The sequence below is a fragment of the Heptranchias perlo genome, chromosome 6 (assembly GCF_035084215.1).
Source record: "Heptranchias perlo isolate sHepPer1 chromosome 6, sHepPer1.hap1, whole genome shotgun sequence".
NCBI lineage: Eukaryota > Metazoa > Chordata > Chondrichthyes > Hexanchiformes > Hexanchidae > Heptranchias > Heptranchias perlo.
Window position 1 is genome coordinate 9,457,631 of NC_090330.1, and position 18,199 is coordinate 9,475,829.

An 18,199-nucleotide genomic window follows, 5' to 3' on the forward strand; every position below is an offset into this window, starting at 1 on the left:
CCCTTGCTTGGTTCCACTCTTACCTATCCAGCCGTGGCCAGGAAATTTCCTGCAATGGCTTCTCTAACCACTTCCACAAAGTTACCTCTGGATTCCCCCAAGGATCTATCCTTGGACACTTCTATTCCTCATCGGCATGCTACCCCTCGACGACAGCGTATGAAAACAAAACGCCAGGCTCCACATGTACACTGACAATACCCAACTCCACCTTATCACCACATCTCTCGACCCCTCCGCTGCCTCTGTGTTATCAGGCTGCTCGTCTGACATCCAGTCCTAGATGAACCGAAATTTTCTCCAATTAAACATTAGCAAGACCGAAGCCTCCTTCTACCCAACCTCGGCGTCTTATTTGATCCGAAGCTGAGTTTCCATCTCTATATCCTCTTCATCGCTAAAAGCGCCTATTTCCACATCTGTAATATCACCTGACTCTGCCCCTGCCTCAGCACATCTACTGCTGAAATACTCATCTACGCTTTGCAAACTCCAGACTTGACTATTCCAATGGTCTCCTGGCCAGCCTCCCACCCTCCACCCTCTATGTACTTGAGCTCATCCAAAACTTTGCTGCCTGTGTCCTAACTTGCACCAAGCCCCGTTCACCCATCACCCCTATGCTCGCTGACCGAAATTGTCTCCCGGTCCACTAACGCCTCAAATTTTAAAAAAATTCATTCATGGGATGTGGGTGGTGATGGCAAAGTCGGCATTTATTGCCCATCCCTAATTGCCCTTGAGAAGGTGGTGGTGAGCCGCCGCCTTGAACCGCTGCAGTCTGTGTAGTGAAGGTTCTCCCACAGTGCTGTTAGGTAGGGAGTTCCAGGATTTTGACCGAGCAACAATGAAGGAACGGCGATATATTTCCAAGTCGGGATGGTGTGTGACTTGGAGGGGAACCTGCAGGTGATGGTGTTCCCATGTGCCTGCTGCTCTTGTCCTTCTAGGTGGTAGAGGTTGGGGTTTGGGAGGTGCTGTCGAAGAAGCCTTGGCGAGTTGCTGCAGTGCATCTTGTAGATGATATACACTGCAGCCATAGTGCGCCAGTAGTGGAGGGAGTGAATGTTTAATGTGGTGGATGGGATGCCAATCAAGTGGGCTGCTTTATCCTGGATGGTGTCGAGCTTCTTGAGTGTTGTCGGAGCTGCACTCATCCAGGCAAGTGGAGAGTATTCCATCACACTCCTGACTTGTGCCTTGTAGTTGGTGGAAAGGCTTTGGGGAGTCAGGAGGTGAGTCACTCACCGCAGAATACCCAGCCTCTGACCTGCTCTTGTAGCCACAGTAGTTATATGGCTGGTCCAGTTTAGTTTCTGGTCAATGGTGACCCCCAGGATGTTGATGGTGGGGGATTTGGTGATGGTAATGCTGTTGAATGTCATGGGGAGGTGGTAAGATTCTCTCTTGTTGGAGATGGTCATTGCCTGGCAATTGCCTGGCATGAATGTTACTTGCCACTTATGAGCCCAAGCCTGGATGTTGTCCAGGTCTTGCTGCATGCGGGCATGGACTGCTTCATTATTTGAGGGGTTGCGAATGGAACTGAACAGTGTGCAATCATCACCGAACATCCCCATTTCTGACCTTATGATGGAGGGAAGGTCATTGATGAAGCAGCTGAAGATGGTTGGGCCTAGGACACTGCCCTGAGGAATTCCTGCAGCAATGTCCTGGGACTGATATGATTGGACGCCAACAACCACTGTCATCATCTTTTGTGCTAGGTATGACTCCACCCACTGGGGAGTTTTCCCCCTGATTCCCATTGACTTCAATTTTACTAGGGCTCTTTGGTGCCACACTCGGTCAAATGTTGCCTTGATGTCAAAGTCAGTCACTCACCGCATCTCTGGAATTCAGCTGTTTTGTCCATGTTTAGACCAAGGTCTGGAGCACAATGGTCCTGGCGGAATCCAAACTGAGCATCGGTGAGCAGGTTATTGGTGAGTAAGTGCTGCTTGATAGCACTGTCGACGACACCTCCCATCACTTTGCCGATGATTGAGAGTAGACTGATGGGGCGGTAATTGACCGAATTGGATTTGTCTTGCTTTTTGTGGACAGGACATACCTGGGCAATTTTCCACATTATCGGGTAGATGCCAGCATTATAGCTGTACTGGAATACTTGGCTAGAGGCACGGCTAGTTCTGGAGCACAAATCTTCAGCACTACAGCCGGGATGTTGTCGGGGCTCATAGCCTTTGCTGTATCCAGTGCACTCAGCCGTTTCTTGATATCACGTGGAATGAATCGAATTGGCTGAAGACTGGCTTCTGTGATAGTGGGGCATCTTGGGAGGAGGCTGGGAGAATTTAAAATTCCCATCCTCGTGTTCAAATCTCTCCATGGCCTCACCCCCCTCCCCTCATCGCTGGAACCTGCTCCAGCCCTACAACCTTCCGAGAACTTTGTGTACCTCCGACTCTGTTTTCTGCATCCCCAATTTCCTTCGCCCAACTATTGGCAGTCGTGGCTTTCACCATCTCGGCTATAAGCTCTGGAATTCCTTCCCCAAACCTCTTTGCCGTTCCACTCTCTCCTCCTTTATGACGCTACTTAAAACCTACCTCTTTGACCAAGCAATTGTTCACCTATCCTAATGTCGCCTTCTTTGGATCGGTGTAATTTTTCATCTGTTAACGCTCCTGTGAAGCGCCTTGGGATGTTTTACTATTTTAAAGGCGCTACATCAATGCAAGTTGTTTAAACCTGTTCTCTCTCCAAAGCAATTTGGCAACATATACCAGATGAGGTGGAAATGTGTACTGCTCCACACTCTCAAAATTACTTGTTTTTACCTCCAAATGTAAATGTAGTAAACAATATGGATGATAGTAACAGACTTCAGGAGAACAAAGATAGACTGGTGAAATGGGCAGACACATCGCAGATGAAACTTAACGCAGAGAAGTGTAAAATGATTCATTTTGGTAGGAAGAATGAGGAGAGGCAATATAAACCAAATGGTACAATTTTAAAGGGGGTGCAGGAACAGAGAGAGTTGGGGGTGTATGTGCACAAGTAATTGAAGGTGGCAGGACAAGTTGAGAGGGCTGTTAAAAAGGCATATGGGATCCTTGGCTTTGTAAGTAGAGGTATAGAGTACAAAAGCAAGGAAGTTTTGCCATATCTATATAAAACACTAATTAGGCCCAGCTGGAGTATTGTGTCCAATTCTGGGCACCATACTTTAGGAAGAATGTCAAGTCCTTAAAGAGGGTGCAGGAGAGATTTACTGGAATGGTATCAGGCTTCAGTTATGTGGAGAGACTGGAGAAGCTGGGGTTGTTCTCCTTAGAGCAGAGCAGAGAGGTTTAAGGGGAGATTTAATAGAGGTGTGCAAAATCATGAAGGGTTTTGATAGAGGAAATATAGAGAAACTGTTTCCAGTGGCAGAAGGGTCAGTAACCAGAGGACACAGATTTAAGGTAATTGGAAAAAGAACCAGAAGCGACATGAGGAAAACAATTTTTAATGCAGTGAGTTGTTATGATCTGGAATGCACTGCCTGAAAGAGCGGTGGAAGCAGGTTCAACAATAACTTTAAAAAGGGAATTGGATAAATACTTGAAGTGGAAAAATTTGCACAGCTATGGGGAGAGAGCAGGGGAGTGGGGACTAATTTTTTTATATTATTCATTCATGGGATGTGGGCGTCGCTGGCAAGGCCAGCATTTATTGCCCATCCCTAATTGCCCTTGAGAAGGTGGTGGTGAGCCGCTTTCTTGAACCGCTGCAGTCTGTGTAGTGAAGGTTCTCCCACAGTGCTGTTAGGTAGTGAGTTCCAGGACATTCACCTGACGAAGGAGGAAGCCTCCGAAAGCTTGTGATTTTCAAATAAAATTGTTGGACTATAACTTAGTGTTGTAAGATTGTTTACATTTGTCAACCCCAGTCCATCACCGGCATCTCCACATCAAATTAAAGAAAACTCAGCATTTTTACATTTCAGATTTTCTGCAATCTCAGCATATTGTTTGGGAGCTCCACTTCACCCAGGGTGAGGTCTGATTGCGCAAAACATCGCCAACCGAAGGCATTGCTGTCAACTTTAACTGGGGCGACGCCCTTCAAACTTTAAGGGTTAGCTCCGGATTGGTGTTTTTAATTGGAGGGTGGAGCTGTCAGTGAAGGCAGATTGACTGGAGTTTGATGAGTCATGTTGAGGGGAAATGTCCTTTTAGAACTTAACCGCACACTGGTTTGCTGGCACGCCAGCGTAAATACTCAATTAAGTTTGTATTTTTAGCGGAAGTGTTTGTGCGTTGCGTCTTTTTTTCTTGCGAAAAAAAATTGCCACTTCGCGCTTTTGAGTTTACCTTTTACGCAATGTTGCTTTTGAAAAGTCTCCTCTTCGTCTGCCTGACATTTGTTTTTGTCAGAACGAACGGTAAGGCCGTTTATTTATTTATTTATTTAATATATTCTAGCCATGTCTGTACATGCGTTTGTTTTACAGTCGCTTGCAAGTATTTTCTAGGTGATTCAGTGCCGAGGAAAAGGCTCCATTTTTTTTTATTCCTTTCCCAAACCTTAAGGTGTCCCTCCGTTGGAAATTTAAAAAAAAAAGTAAAACTGCCAATGCTGCCAAGTCCAAAATAGAAATGGGAGAATTCCGGAAATGAACAGCTGCTCAGTCAACAACTGTAAGGAGAAAGATGCCCTTCATGTTTAGGGTGTAGAGCCTGAGCCAGGATCACTTCTGTTAACTGGTATCTCTCTAAGGTGCTCCTCAGCTGTGAGGTGTTTTTTTTTGGGGGGTGGTTGGGGGGGGGGGAACACAAAACAGTTGATGCCCAGTGGAAGAGGAAAAAAATGGAGAGGTAGGGTGTGAAGTGGATGAACCAGTGGTCACTGACGTTGGGTGGAAGTGAACAGATGATCAGCCTGGTGTTGAGAGGCGTGGCGGATGCACGCTGGGTTTGTATGGTGGGAGGAGATCAGGAAGATAGGGTTTGCTAAGGCCGTGGATGGATTTGAAAGCATGGATGAGAATTGTGGCAATAAACTTGCTGAAGCACAAGGAGCCAGTGCAGCTCGAGAGGGGATGGCAGTGTGGGTGAAGACGCAGGCTGCTTTACTTTGGTTTAATTGAAGTTTGCGGAGGGTTGTAGGCGGGGAGAAGAGTCCAGCTTCAAAGTAGTAAAAACATGGACTAAGGAAGACAATTTAACAGCCAACGAAGTACTTTTGAAGTGTAGTCGGTGTTTTGTAGGCAAGCGCAGTAGCTAATTTTCACACAGTAAGACCCCACAAAAAGCAATGAAATAATAAATAGTTAATCTGCTTTAGGTGTTGGTTGAGAGATAACAGGAAATGTCCTGGTGTCATTCGATTAGTGCCCTGGGCTCCATTACATCTACCTGAACAGGTCGATGGAGCCTCAGCTTGATGTCTCATCCGAAGGAACAGCACCTCTGACAATGCAGCACTCCCTCAGTACTGCACTAAAATATCAGCCTGAATTATGTGCTCAAGCCCATAGTGGGATTTGAACCCATAACCTTTTTTCCCTTATCATTAAGCCAAGCTCATCCTATACTCCCAGATGGTGTGTCGTCAAGTGGTAACGTTTTGATGATGAAGAGGAGAAACCAAGGGTAGACCTCCGGGGTACACCGGAGGTGACTATATATGCAGATAGAGGAAGAGAACCTGTTGGAGGCTGCGTTGTGGCAGGTAGAGTAGTGAGCCAGAGATGGACTGCAGAGGAATATATACCTTCAATGTTAACCCATTTCTCAGTTCTGGTGAAGGGTATGAACCTAAAATGCCTACTGACTGCTCCACAAATGCTGATTGATCTGCTGTGTGTTTCCAGATTTCCAGCATTTGTAATATTTTACATTTTATCCATTTATTTTCTTGTCCAAGACACTGAAAAACCTGCTCTGTATGTTTGACATTTTTTTTAAGGTTCTCCCTTTTGCTCAGTTTTTTAATGTAAGAGTTCCCAATTCATTGTGATTCATACTTGTCCCAGTGCTGATGATATATGATGAGAAGGCTTGGTAAATGTTTGGAGCTGCTCCTAAATTAATTTTGCAAACAAATTGCAACAAAAATTTCACTGTTTACACCCAGTCATGATATGTGCATGAATGGATCATACGTTTTGCAGGACTATGGGAAAGAGCAGGGGAGTGGGCCTAACTGGATCGCGCTCTCAAAGAGCTGGCACAGGCACGATGGCCTCCTTCTGTGCTCTATAATTCTATGACTTTTAACTTTACTGAGAAACACAACCACCTTTTGAACAGAAACTTTTTTTTTAAGAGGCAAGCTAATTCTTTTGTTTCACGCACAATGCTTATTGAAACTTATGAACACTATAGCAGCTCTTTGGGGGAAGTTTTATTTAAAAGAAAACTTGGTTTCAGTTAGTCATTGTGCACACATCCATAGAAATGTCATGGCACCAAGTTTCAGTATTGGTGGCAATGTCATTTCATTTAAATCTACCCTCAAATACCTGTGTGTGTCAAAGTATACCGTGATTTTTGTTTTGAACCGTTTTTTTTATATAAAATGTTACCATTTTCAACCATTCTTGGTTTAGAACCGAGATAAGAAATTTCTTCACTCAGGGTGGTGAACCTGTGGAATTCTCTACCACAGAAGGCAGTGGAGGCTAAGTCATTATTCAAGAAGGAGATTGATGTATTTCTTAATGCTAAAGGGATATGGGGAAAAAGCGGCAACAGGGTACTGAGTTAGACGATCAGCCATGATCGTTTTGAATGGCGGAGCAGGCCCGAATGGCCTACTCTTGCTCCTATTTTCTATGTTTCTATGTAGTGTTCTCTCAATTGGAAACAGAAGGAAGTGTGGAAATGTTCTCCGGAAATCTGAAACCACAATACAATCACGGGCACATTTTGAGCTGAAACCAGATTTTTTTTTTTCTTTCCAGTTTCTACCTATGACTCAACTTGACAGTGACCCAGCCGACCTCCTTTCTACATTTGACATTTTTGTGGTGGTTGAAGGCCTATCTTGAGGCATTTTTTGCATTACTATAGCAGCATCCCAACAGGCATGTCTTGCGCAGTTAACTGCACTAGGAAATGTAGACTTACCGGCCTACATTCGGATAATGTCAGCGTGGATGCACTTTTACTGGATAATCCTGATCTGCCATTAGTATTCCAAGCTCCCTTGATGCCAACAACAACTTGCTTTTATGTAGCACCTTTAACACAGTAAAATGTCCCAAGGTGCTTCACAGGTGCGTTACCAGACAAAATTTGACACCAAGCCACATAGAGATATTAGGACAGGTGACCAAAAGAGGTAGGTTTTAAGGAGTGTCTTAAAGGAGGTAGAGGGGCCAGGAGGTTTAGGGAGGGAATTCCAGAGCCTAGGGCCTAGGCAGCTGAAGGCACGGCCGCCAATGGTGGAATGATGGAAATCGGGGACGCGCACCAGGCCAGAATTGGAGGAGCGCAGAGACCTCGGAGGGTTGTGGGGCTGGAGGAGGTTACAAAGATGGGGAGGGGCGAGGCCATGGAGGGATTTGAAAACAAGGATGAGAATTTTAAAATTAAGGCGTTTCTGGACTGGGAGCCAATGTAGGTCAGCGAGCACAGGGTGATGGGTGAATGGGACTTGGTGCGAGTTAGGATACGGGCAGCGGTAAGTGTGCTTTCACAAGGTGAACAATAGAATGCATTGCAAAAAAAAATACCTTTTTGGTTGTAAGTTTTAGATCTCGTATAGTTTTATAAATATCTGTTTATATTTGTAGCTGGAATTAATGAAACAATTAATTTTGAAAATGATTTCATCGCTCGTGATGATCATCTCGATGTCCTACATTACAACACTGACTACACTTCAAAAAAAAAGTGTTTAATTGGCTGTAAAGCCCTTTGGGACACCCTGAGGTCGTGAATGGCACTATATAAATAAATATGAGTTCTTTCTTTCACACTTTTTTCAAAAAAGAGAGACAAACATTTCCTGCTGTTTTTTTGAGCTTGATAATCTTTCCCTAAGGGCAGGAGCCAGGGATTTACAATCATCTGCCAACCTAGAGAAGCTGCCCTCAGCAAATAACCCCTACTTGGCCTCAGGAAATGCCTATTCAGATCACTAACCCTTGGGGAGTACCTCAGCAGTGGCTTTAAAGGGACAGGCCAGCTCAAACATGGCTGCATCCTAGCAGCTAAATGTTACAAACATGTAACGTGGTGACAGCTGTGGCTCAGTAGAAGCACTCTTGCCTCTGAATCACAAGGTTGTGGGTTCAAGACCTACTCCAGACACTTGTACACAAAATGTAGGCCGACAGTCCTAGTACAGCACTGAGGGAGGTGCTGACTTTCGGATGAGACGTTAAACTGTGCCCCGTCGGCCCCCTCAGGTGGACGTAAAAAAGATGCCATGGTAGTATTTCGAAGAAGAGGAAGGGGAGTACTCCTTGGTGTCCTGGCTCAATATTTATCCCTCAACCAACATCACTTTTTAAAAAAAAAAACACAAACCTGGTCATTTATCACATTGCTGTTTGTGGGACCTTGCTGTGCGCAAATTGGCTGCCGCGTTTTCCCACGTTACAACAGTGACTACACTTCAAAAGTATTTCATTGGGTGTAAAGTGCTTTGGAACGCCCTGAGGTTGTGAAAGGCGCTATATAAATGCAAGTTCTTTCCTTTTTAGAGTGAAGAGAGTTTCCAGCTAGTTACTGTAGCAGCTACTTTCATGGCCAGCAAGTGCTCAATTCTACTTTGTTCATCGGCGCTGTAATTTTAAACGGTATTAGTGAACTGAGCGCTTGCTAAATGCATGGCCAGCTGTTCCTGTACAGCTACAAACTTTCTTCAGTGGTAGATCGACTTAGAACACCAATACTTTAAAATGTGCTGCTAATTTAATAGGGTGGGAGAGAAGTACCACTTGCAATTTCCCACAATTTTAGCCATTTCCCTCACAATTACCCTGCAATGCTTCAGCATTTTGACCCACCAGTAGGTTCTAAGCAGTAAGGTGTTTTTTTCAGCTGTTTGATACTATCCTGAATATTGCACTGACTTCTTTGCTCTCATTGGAGCTTTCTCGGGTACAAATGTTAACAAAACCTGTGGAAAGCTCCATACCTGATGTGTCTGTTTTCTCCACGGATGCTGCCTGACCTGAGTGTTTCCAGTGTTTTTTTTGTTTTTGTTACCAGAGGATTTGGTTGGAATATGGCTGAAGTGAAGGTGCTGCAGCAACTCGCCAAGGGTTTTTCAGCAGCACTTCCCAAACCCGCGACCTCCACCGCCTAGAAGGACAAGGGCAGCGAGTGCACGGGAACACCATCACCTCCAAGTCACACACCTTTCTGACTTGGACGTTCATCATCGCTTGGTCAAAATCCTGGAACTCCCGACCTAACAGCACCTTCACCATACCAACCGCAGCAGTTTAAGAAGGCAGCCCACCACCACCACCTTCTTGAGGGCAACTAAGGATGGGCAATAAATGCCAGCCTTGTCAGTGATGCCCATATTAAAAGCACAAGCTTGACAGATGATTCTCACCTGCCTAGAAAATGATACCACACAACAAAATTTGACTATTTGCATAAAATCAGAAACAATGACTGTTGCATCTGTAATAAAACTTGAGCGATGTGAAGTAAAAGAAATGTGGTTGTGCAGTCTATAAGAGCAGAGTGAGCTGGCCAGGTGTATGGAGTCATGTGGGATTGCATAGCGCAAATCTGGCTGCAAAGTTGACCAAGGTGCAAGAACTGGAACCATTTTGGAGAGAGGGAATTATTATTTTGCTTGAGTGCAATGTCACCCAGTCCTGGATCAGTGGAGATGCTTCCACAGTGAACTACTGGTCTTTCAGGCCCTGCTCGTTCAATGCTACAGATTACAATAGCAGAACCAAATCTTGTGGCGTTGGAGAGATCCAGCCACGCCCCCCCCCCCCCCCCCCCCCCTACTTCCCCAATCGATACAGAATATGTGCAGTTGTTTTTGATTCCCCCTGATTAAGCATATTGCAGCCTGTGCTGTTGGCCAATGCAGACAGGAAAGACTAGGCACTCTGCATTGGGTGGGAGGATGATATATTGCAGATGTTCAGCACGGTTCACGAGCCTCTTGCAGATGTCCTATTTTCTGCTGTACACAACGCATGCCGTTTGCACATCTTGGGTTTTTTTGATCATCATGTGACAGGTCTCTGCTCCCACAAGGTTCTAAAACTCTGTAGTTTGTTGCTGAATTTCCATTTTTTCACATAGAAAGAAAGACTTGCATTTATATAGTGCTTTTCATGACCTCGGGACTTCCCAAATCGTACATATTGCTCTGTAGTTTTTGTTGCTTTTGCAAGGGGCTGTGTTTGTAGTGTGTTGGCTGGGTTTCTTCAAATGTTGTGTGCTGAAATAATGCAAAATAAAGTGCATCATCTCTGGTCCTACAGGTGAAAACTGCAATTTCCCTGTGTTTAATTTGAATACACGCCACACTTTTTTGCTGCTTGTCTTGGTTTGGTAAATCTTTTGACCGCAGAAAAGTGACATTGTAAAAAGGTTATTTGTACTTAAGTATGTAATGAGAGAAAAAATAATGAATATTTTTGAAATATAAATTTACACACGGTAGAAAAGGGATGAGACATTCTCTGATTAGGAGACAGCGACCAGTGCTATCCTTGGGAATCACTACGGAAGTGCCAGTATTTAACTGTATATAAATACCCTGGATTTGGGAATATAGGGGAGTGTATCCAAGTTTGCAGAAAGGAAGATAAAAGGCATAATGAATTGCGAAGAGAGCAAAAAATTTGCAAGAAGACAATGGTTGTGAGATGGTGAAACAATGGCTGATGCAGTTTAATGTAACAAAAAGTATGGGACTGTGCAGTTTGGATGCAAGAAATGTAGGTGGGAATACAGTAAGTGGGAAGGTGGTTAAATCAACAATGGTGTTTAGTGGTCCAGTTATATAGATCATTTTAAAAACTAGCTCATTGATGCCAAAAGTTGGATTGGGATGCTGGGCTTCATCGCAAGGTAAAACAAGGAATTACTATTATACAGAGCATTGGTCAGACCACATTTGGAATATCGTGTTCAGTGTCACGTTTTGTTTGATAACTCTCCTGTGAAGTGCATTGGGACATTTTACTATGTTAAAGGCACTATACAAATGCAAGTTGTCTTGCATACCACATCTTAGGAAGGATATACTGGCCTTGGAGACAGCCCATCCACAATTCACCAGGCTCGTAGCTGGGATGAAGGAATTGAGCTATGATGAGATTGGATAAACTTGTTTATGTTTCATGGAGATGATGAGGTTAAAGAGCTATTAATTGAGCTGTTTAAAATAAGGAGGGGCGTTTACAGGATAGATAGGGAGTGACTGATGGGAGAATATAGAACAAGGGGAAACGATCTTAAAATTCAAACTAAGATGGTTAAAAGCAAAGGGTTGCCAGAATATGGAATGCATTGCCCCATAATCCGAAAGGTGCAGAATTAATTGAAGTGTTTAAAATGGAGCTGGAAAGTAAGAGTATATGCGGATATGGAGCAAGTGTATTAAATCTGATTTAACAAGATAGAGCTGCCATAGTGGGCTCAATGGGCTAAATGACCTACTCCTGATCTTGCATGACAACTGTTTTCCATTAAGATTATAAGAAATAGGAGCAGGAGTAGGCCATTTGGCCCCTCGAGCCTGCTCCAACATTCAGTCAGATCATGGCTGATCTTCGACCTCAACTCCACTTTCCCGCCCTATCCCCATATCCCTTGATTCCCCTAGAGTCCAATAATCTCTCTATCTCAGCCTTGAACATATTCAATGACTCAACATCCACAGCCCTCTTGGGGTAGAGAATTCCAAAGATTCACAATCCTCTGCATGAAGAAATTCCTCCTCATCTCAGTCTTAAATGGCCGGCCCCTTATCCTGCAACTATGCCTCCTAGTTCTAGACTCTCCAGCCATGGGAAGCAACCTCTCAGCATCTACCCTGTCAAGCCCCCTCAGAATCTTGTATGTTTCAATGAGATCACCTCTCATTCTTCTAAACTCCAGAGAGTATAGGCCCATTCTACTCAATCTCTCCTCATCGCACAACCCTCTCATGCCAGGAGTCAATGTAGTGAACTTAGATAAGGAGACCAAAACTGTACACAGTACTGCAGGTGAGGTCTCACCAAAGCCCTGTACAATTTAGTAAGACTTACTTACTCTTGTACTCCAACCCCCTTACAATAAAGGCCAACATGCCATTTGCGTTCCTTGCTGCTTGTTGTACCTGCGTGCTAACTTTTTCTGTTTCTTGTAGAGGACACCCAGATCTCTCTGATTATCAACATTTAATAGTTTCTCACTATTTAAAACATATTCTGTTTTACTATTCTTCCTACCAAAGTGAATAACCTCATGTTTCTCCACATTATACTCCATCTGCCACCTTCTTGCCCACTCACCTAAGCTGTCTATATCCCTTTGCGTCCTCCTCACAGCTTACTTTCCCACCTAGCTTTGTATCATCAGCAAACTTGGCTACATTACACTCGGTTCCTTCATCCAAGTCATTAATATAGATTGTAAACAGCTGAGGCCTGATCTTTGCGGCACCCCACAAGTTACAGCCTTCCAACCTGAAAATGACCCGTTTATTCTTACTCTCTGTTTTCTGTCCATGCTAATATATTGCCCCCAACCCCAAGAGCCCTTGTGCAACAATCTTTTATGTGGCATGTTATCAAATGCCTTTTGAAAATCCAAATATACTATATCCGCTGTTTCCCCTTTATTTCCCCTGCTAGTTATAGCCTCAAAAAACTCTAATAGATTTGTCAAACACTATTTCCCTTTCGTAAAACCGTGTTGACTCTGCCTAATTGTATTATGATTTTCTAAGTGCCCTGTTACCACTTCTTTAATAATGGATTCCAACATTTTCCTGACTACTGATGTCAGGCTAACTGGTCTGTAGTTCCCTGTTTTCTTTCTCCCTCCTTTCTTGAATAGCGGGGTTACATTTGCTACCTTCCAATCCGCTGGGACTGTTCCAGAATCTAGGGACTTTTGGAAGATCATAACCAATACATACACTATCTCTGCAGCCACCTCTTTTAGAGCCCTAGAATCTAGGCCATCAGGTCGAGGGCTTAATTGGCTTTTAGACCCATTAGTTTCTTAGTACTTTTTCTCTACTGATATTAATTACTTTAAGTTCCTCACTCTCATTAGCCCCTTGGTTCCCCACTATTTCTGGTATGCTTTTTGTATCTTCTACTATTTCTTTAACGTCTCTGCCATTTCCTTATTATAATTTCTCCCATCTCAACCTCTAAAAGACCAACGTTTACTTTTGTTACTCTCTTCCTTTTTGCATACTTGTAGAAGCTCTTACAATCTGTTATCATATTTCTTACTAGTTTACTTTCATATTCTATTTTTTCCCTTTTTATCAAATTTTTGGTCATCCTTTGGTTTCTAAAACTCTCCCAATCCTCAGGCTTATTGCTCTTCTTTGCAACATCATAGGCCTCTTCTTTCATTGTGGTGCAAATCACAAATGTAGGTTCTCTACAGATAAGTGGTGGTTTCTGTAAGAATAGTCTGCAAAGAAAGGAAGTGAAATCCGAAGAAATGACATTTGTGTTCATTCTGGCGCATATTGCTTGCTGTCTCGCGTAGATAAATGACTGGCAATATTACCAGCAAAGCTGTGCATTGCTTCTCCTATAGAAAATGAGATATTGTAGGAAATTCCTTATTTTGTGTGATTCTTGGACACTGGACGAATAGTCAAGCAAAGAAAGTCACCCTCACTCATGGTAGTTTAGTTAACCAAGAGTAATTATTTAATATCTTTCATACAAGCATTCATGAAGCAAAATCAAACCATACATATGACTTTCCTCTATAAAATCCCATTATACACTTAATAATTTGCAAGGTCATTATGTAATGACTTAGCAATTCACACACACCAGGCAAATCATTAATACATATACAACCTTTAAACCAAGGCTTTTGCTCACCGGGCCTGAAGGTTGATCAGCTCTTCAGTCCTCTTCTTGCGTGATGTTCAACTGCAGGGTGCGTTCCTTGTGACTGCCGTGCAGTGAAGTGAAGAGACTTCTTCTCTCAAAGATTTTTTTACCAATAGGACGTAGGATTGGGGAGGGTTATTCCTTTTGTACAATTGCTCCCTGTTGCTATGCCTCAAGCATTAACATGCGTCAATATTTAGGCTTTACAGTTTAGGCTTTAATTATGTGACTGGTGACCCTTTGATGTAGAAAAAACCACGTGCTCAAACGATGGGTTGTAAAAGGCACCTTTACTGTCTCTGGTTATGGCCTTGCATGTAGAGATAGCCCCTTACGTTTCTATGCCCAGACATTCTTAATGGTCCTTTCGTCTCCAATTTTGATTGCTTCAGTGACTTCAAATCCGTTCCTTTATACCATTTGACCGTATGCTGGATGCAATAGTATTTGATGTTTTACAAATCCCAGTTCCTTTGAACAGATTACCAGATAGGAATGGGAGGCCCATGCTTTTCTCACACCTATCATTGCTTTCCTGATCCGAAGCCTTTGATGTATGTCCTTGTTGCCTTTTCTTACATTACCCCCGGCTGTGTTGAAAGGCCTGTGTATTTTGAAAGCCTGACAATGCTTTAAGCTCAATATTATCCATCAAGCTTATTTATTTAATAATCTAGATATCTATCCACAGTACAATGTCTTTGATCCCGAAACTCAGACATCTTCGGCGTCAGTGAGGGAAAATCAGGATTTGCGAGAACACAGTTTTTCACATTTCTTTGTTTGCAGGTTTTCAAATGCCTTTGTTTAAAAGGGGTACAGTTAACCCTTTCCTTCAAGTATCTTTTGTTAAAGGGGTTTTGAACCCCACATTCCCTCCAAGTGGGTCTGTTGAATTTTTTGACTGATCCACTTCATACCCTGAGCATTGTTCTTGGTTATTAGGTTTTTATCATTGATTCCTGTTTAGGACGGGTTTGGCGTGACATATGCAAAAAGAATAATATTTCTTTTCCATGTTTTCTAATTAAATGTCGCATTACACACAAGCAAATTATCATATACACTAGTATACATTGCATACATATCAAAACCATACTAATCATTCTAACCCATGGGTGTTGTCCAACATTGTATACTGTTTCTCACCATTCATGAGCACCTAGCAAGTTTATCACTTTTTCTACATTCTCATTGTTTTGCTGTATTTTTACTAGGTGCTTCTGTGAAGTTTTAGTACGTTCTATGATGGATTTAAGACTCGAGGATAATGGGGGGGATTGGATGTCCAAACTGGACCACGGCTTTCAGGGCCTCATGCTGCATTGATATATTAACTTGAATCGTGCTGATATTGTGGGTCACCACGGGTATCAGCACGATATGACCTATCATGGTCAATTCTGTCGGTACAAAACAAAAGGTTGGTGATTCTATTGGGCACACTTGGTTGCCATGCTCACGTGTATTTTGTGGCAGTCACACAATATTCCCCATGTCCTAGATAGATGCTTTTCACCTGGTGGACATCCCATGTCTGCAGTTGCACTGTACGCATAGGAGACTGGCCATCCAGGGTAAACCCACAGGCAGGTGTGCCTGGGGTTGTGCTACCACACCTACATATCCAGGATCCTCTTGCCCTGATATAACAGTCCAGGCTAGGGGCCTTTCATGTGGCTCCCTTTTTCATAATCCATTTGGGGAATTGTATAAATTCCTTATGCACATCCCCTTCAATAGTTCCGATGGATTCTACCTTAAACACTTCCCATTTATCCTTTATCAACAGTGGTAACCACATAACCACCGGTAGCAACCCACTCTCTGTTTTATTGTCTGCATCTATTTTACATGGCCGCCGGGCATAATAGGTCGATCCCTATCTCCTGATTTTTGCACCAAGTCGGCACTATTTACATTTTTATGGTGTTTGAACCAATTCTTAAGGGTTTTATCACTTAAAGTTGGGTACCCTATTATTTTCAATATCTGTCAAGCCCTGTTTTACCTGATTTAATAAAAATCCTCCATATATAGCACAGGTAATCGCCTTTGACACGTTCTGAATTTGTACTTCGTTATTTCATTAATCTTCCTTTTTAATCATTCCATCCACCATCTCTTTTATGTACTTCGGTTCTTGTTGTTCCAGAATTTCACCTCTCTGCCCTTTATTTGTTTTACTCAGGATTCCCTTCATTTGCTGTCTCATAACCTCATTGTGTTCCCACATGCTCTTTACGTCTATCCGGTTCCAGACTGCTGTTCCAACCGCGACTCCGATCCCCAACCATTCTCCTAATCCTCGCCTCTTTCTACTGTGGATTCCCGTACTATTGGTCATTGGAGTGGTTGTAACATTGTCTCAGACAACATGAATCAAGGGTTCTCGAATGTCTGGGGGAGGCCAAGGCTCTTTCAGATCCCGGCCTGCATTTCTCCCAACAAAATCCTTAATCTGTTCTACTAATTGTTGATAAAATTCTTTGTGTTTTGGGTCACAGCCCCAGGGGCACGTGTACGGCACTAAGATTAAATATCGCTGGTAAAATCTCGTGTCTCACACTATTATGCAGTGCCTCGTGGGCGTGAGTTACTACCAGACCATTCTTGGGTTCTGGCTTCTGTTGAGGGCACAATATTTTGGTCGCCCTCCGTTGATGGGGTTTTGCAATAAATATTATTAGCTCTCCCCTATCGTCATATTTGTTAAAGATGGTGCCGCAGCTAAACTGTCCCTTTAAGTCTTTTATTAAATGCCGGCCAATTTAAAACACTTTCCACGCTATCCTCCTTTTCAGGGGTGGTTTCCATAGAGTTGGGGACCCCTACACGTTCCACCTTTTCGTTAAGTGGGCCGAGTATGATAGCATGCCCTGAGTCATCCATTTCCTTTTTCCACCAGATCTGGGGAAGTTGTTTGGTATTCTGTTCTTTTTTGCACCTACAATATAATCTGCCTCCTGTTCCATCCTGATCGAGCCATAAGGTTCCCAGCCATGTTGTCGTTCTGTTCCGTGGTATTGCCCACGTCTGGTAAAGGGAGTTGGGAACTCAACTGGATGTGTGACCATATACGCTACAGCTGCCAATTCAGCTGCCTTTGCAGACGTATGTTCAGGCAGTTTAATAGATAATTCTGTTTTTGTCTGGGACATAAATTCCACATCCTGTCTTCCTTTCTGCCTTCTGTACTCAGCATAGATGTTCATTCTGGGTCCCTCTACATTAGGGCCCTCATTTTTCCATGCTGGAGCTTGTATGGTGTCCACTGGTTGTTTTGTTTTACCCAATTTTCTATTCTCCCATTTAAGTACCATCCATCTCATGACTACAGCATCCGTCTGAGCTGCATTGTCTGGGTCAAAGTCACCCTATGCTGCTTGTAAGTACGGTTGTGCGTGACTAATCAAAGTCCTCAACCACCTGGTAACATTATGATGAGCCCCCGTGCTTTCTCGGTCTAATCCTGGCCCATAGACTCTATCATAGTAGTGTCTTAAGCGCTGGGCATGTACGTCAGGATGTTCATTGGGTTCTTGCCTACAATTGTTAACACCTCCCAAACCCGGAACCTCTACCACCTAGAAGGACAAGGGCAGCGGGCACATGGGAGCAACACCATCTGCACGTTCCCCTCCACATCTCTCACCATCCCGACTTGGAAATATATCGCCGTTCCTTCATCGTCGCAGGGTCAAAATCCTGGAACTCCCTACCTGCACTGAGGGAGAACCTTCGCCACACGGACTGCAGCGGTTCACCATCAGCTTCTCCAGGGCAATTAGGGATGGGTAATAAATGCCGGCCTTGCCAGCGACGTCCACGTCCACATCCCATGAACGATTAACAAAAAAATAACCTCACTGGGATCGCCCCTATCAAATCCCATGGCTGTCAGTAAGGCCTCTTGCATTCGTGCCCAAGTTCCTTGTCCAAATTTCCTACCCTGTTGGAGTCCGCCGATTACCTCTGGACCTAACGTCCATGGTGGTAATTTTATTTTTTGCTGTAATATGCTGACCCTATGGGTTAGGAACAAATTCAAGGACGTCTTTGACAATGGAGATAATCCAAGTTGACTTATGGAATTTGACATTTAATAAATTGGAGGTTCTAGATAGGCCTAAACGGCTCAAAAACAAAAAATAAATGTTTGAGGGGGTA

At 43.5% G+C, this 18,199-nt stretch overlaps 1 protein-coding gene and 1 long non-coding RNA gene across 3 annotated transcripts in view; both read left to right on the forward strand.

The window, feature by feature from the left end:
* The first annotated feature begins 4,113 nt into the window (after positions 1-4,113).
* LOC137322723 (CD99 antigen-like protein 2) overlaps positions 4,114-18,199 on the forward strand; it is a 30,856-nt gene continuing 16,770 nt past the window's right edge. The window contains exon 1 of one of the 2 annotated variants that reach the window (XM_067985720.1): positions 4,114-4,396. In XM_067985720.1, the coding sequence (XP_067841821.1) occupies positions 4,336-4,396 (61 nt within the window). In that variant the 5' untranslated portion in view covers positions 4,114-4,335. The remainder of the gene's footprint in view (positions 4,397-18,199) is intronic. The other variant, XM_067985718.1, reaches the window with a different exon arrangement.
* Positions 6,925-10,436, forward strand: LOC137322724 (uncharacterized). The gene is made up of 2 exons (XR_010963220.1): positions 6,925-7,234; positions 9,180-10,436. It is a non-coding gene; the product is annotated as an uncharacterized lncRNA (long non-coding RNA).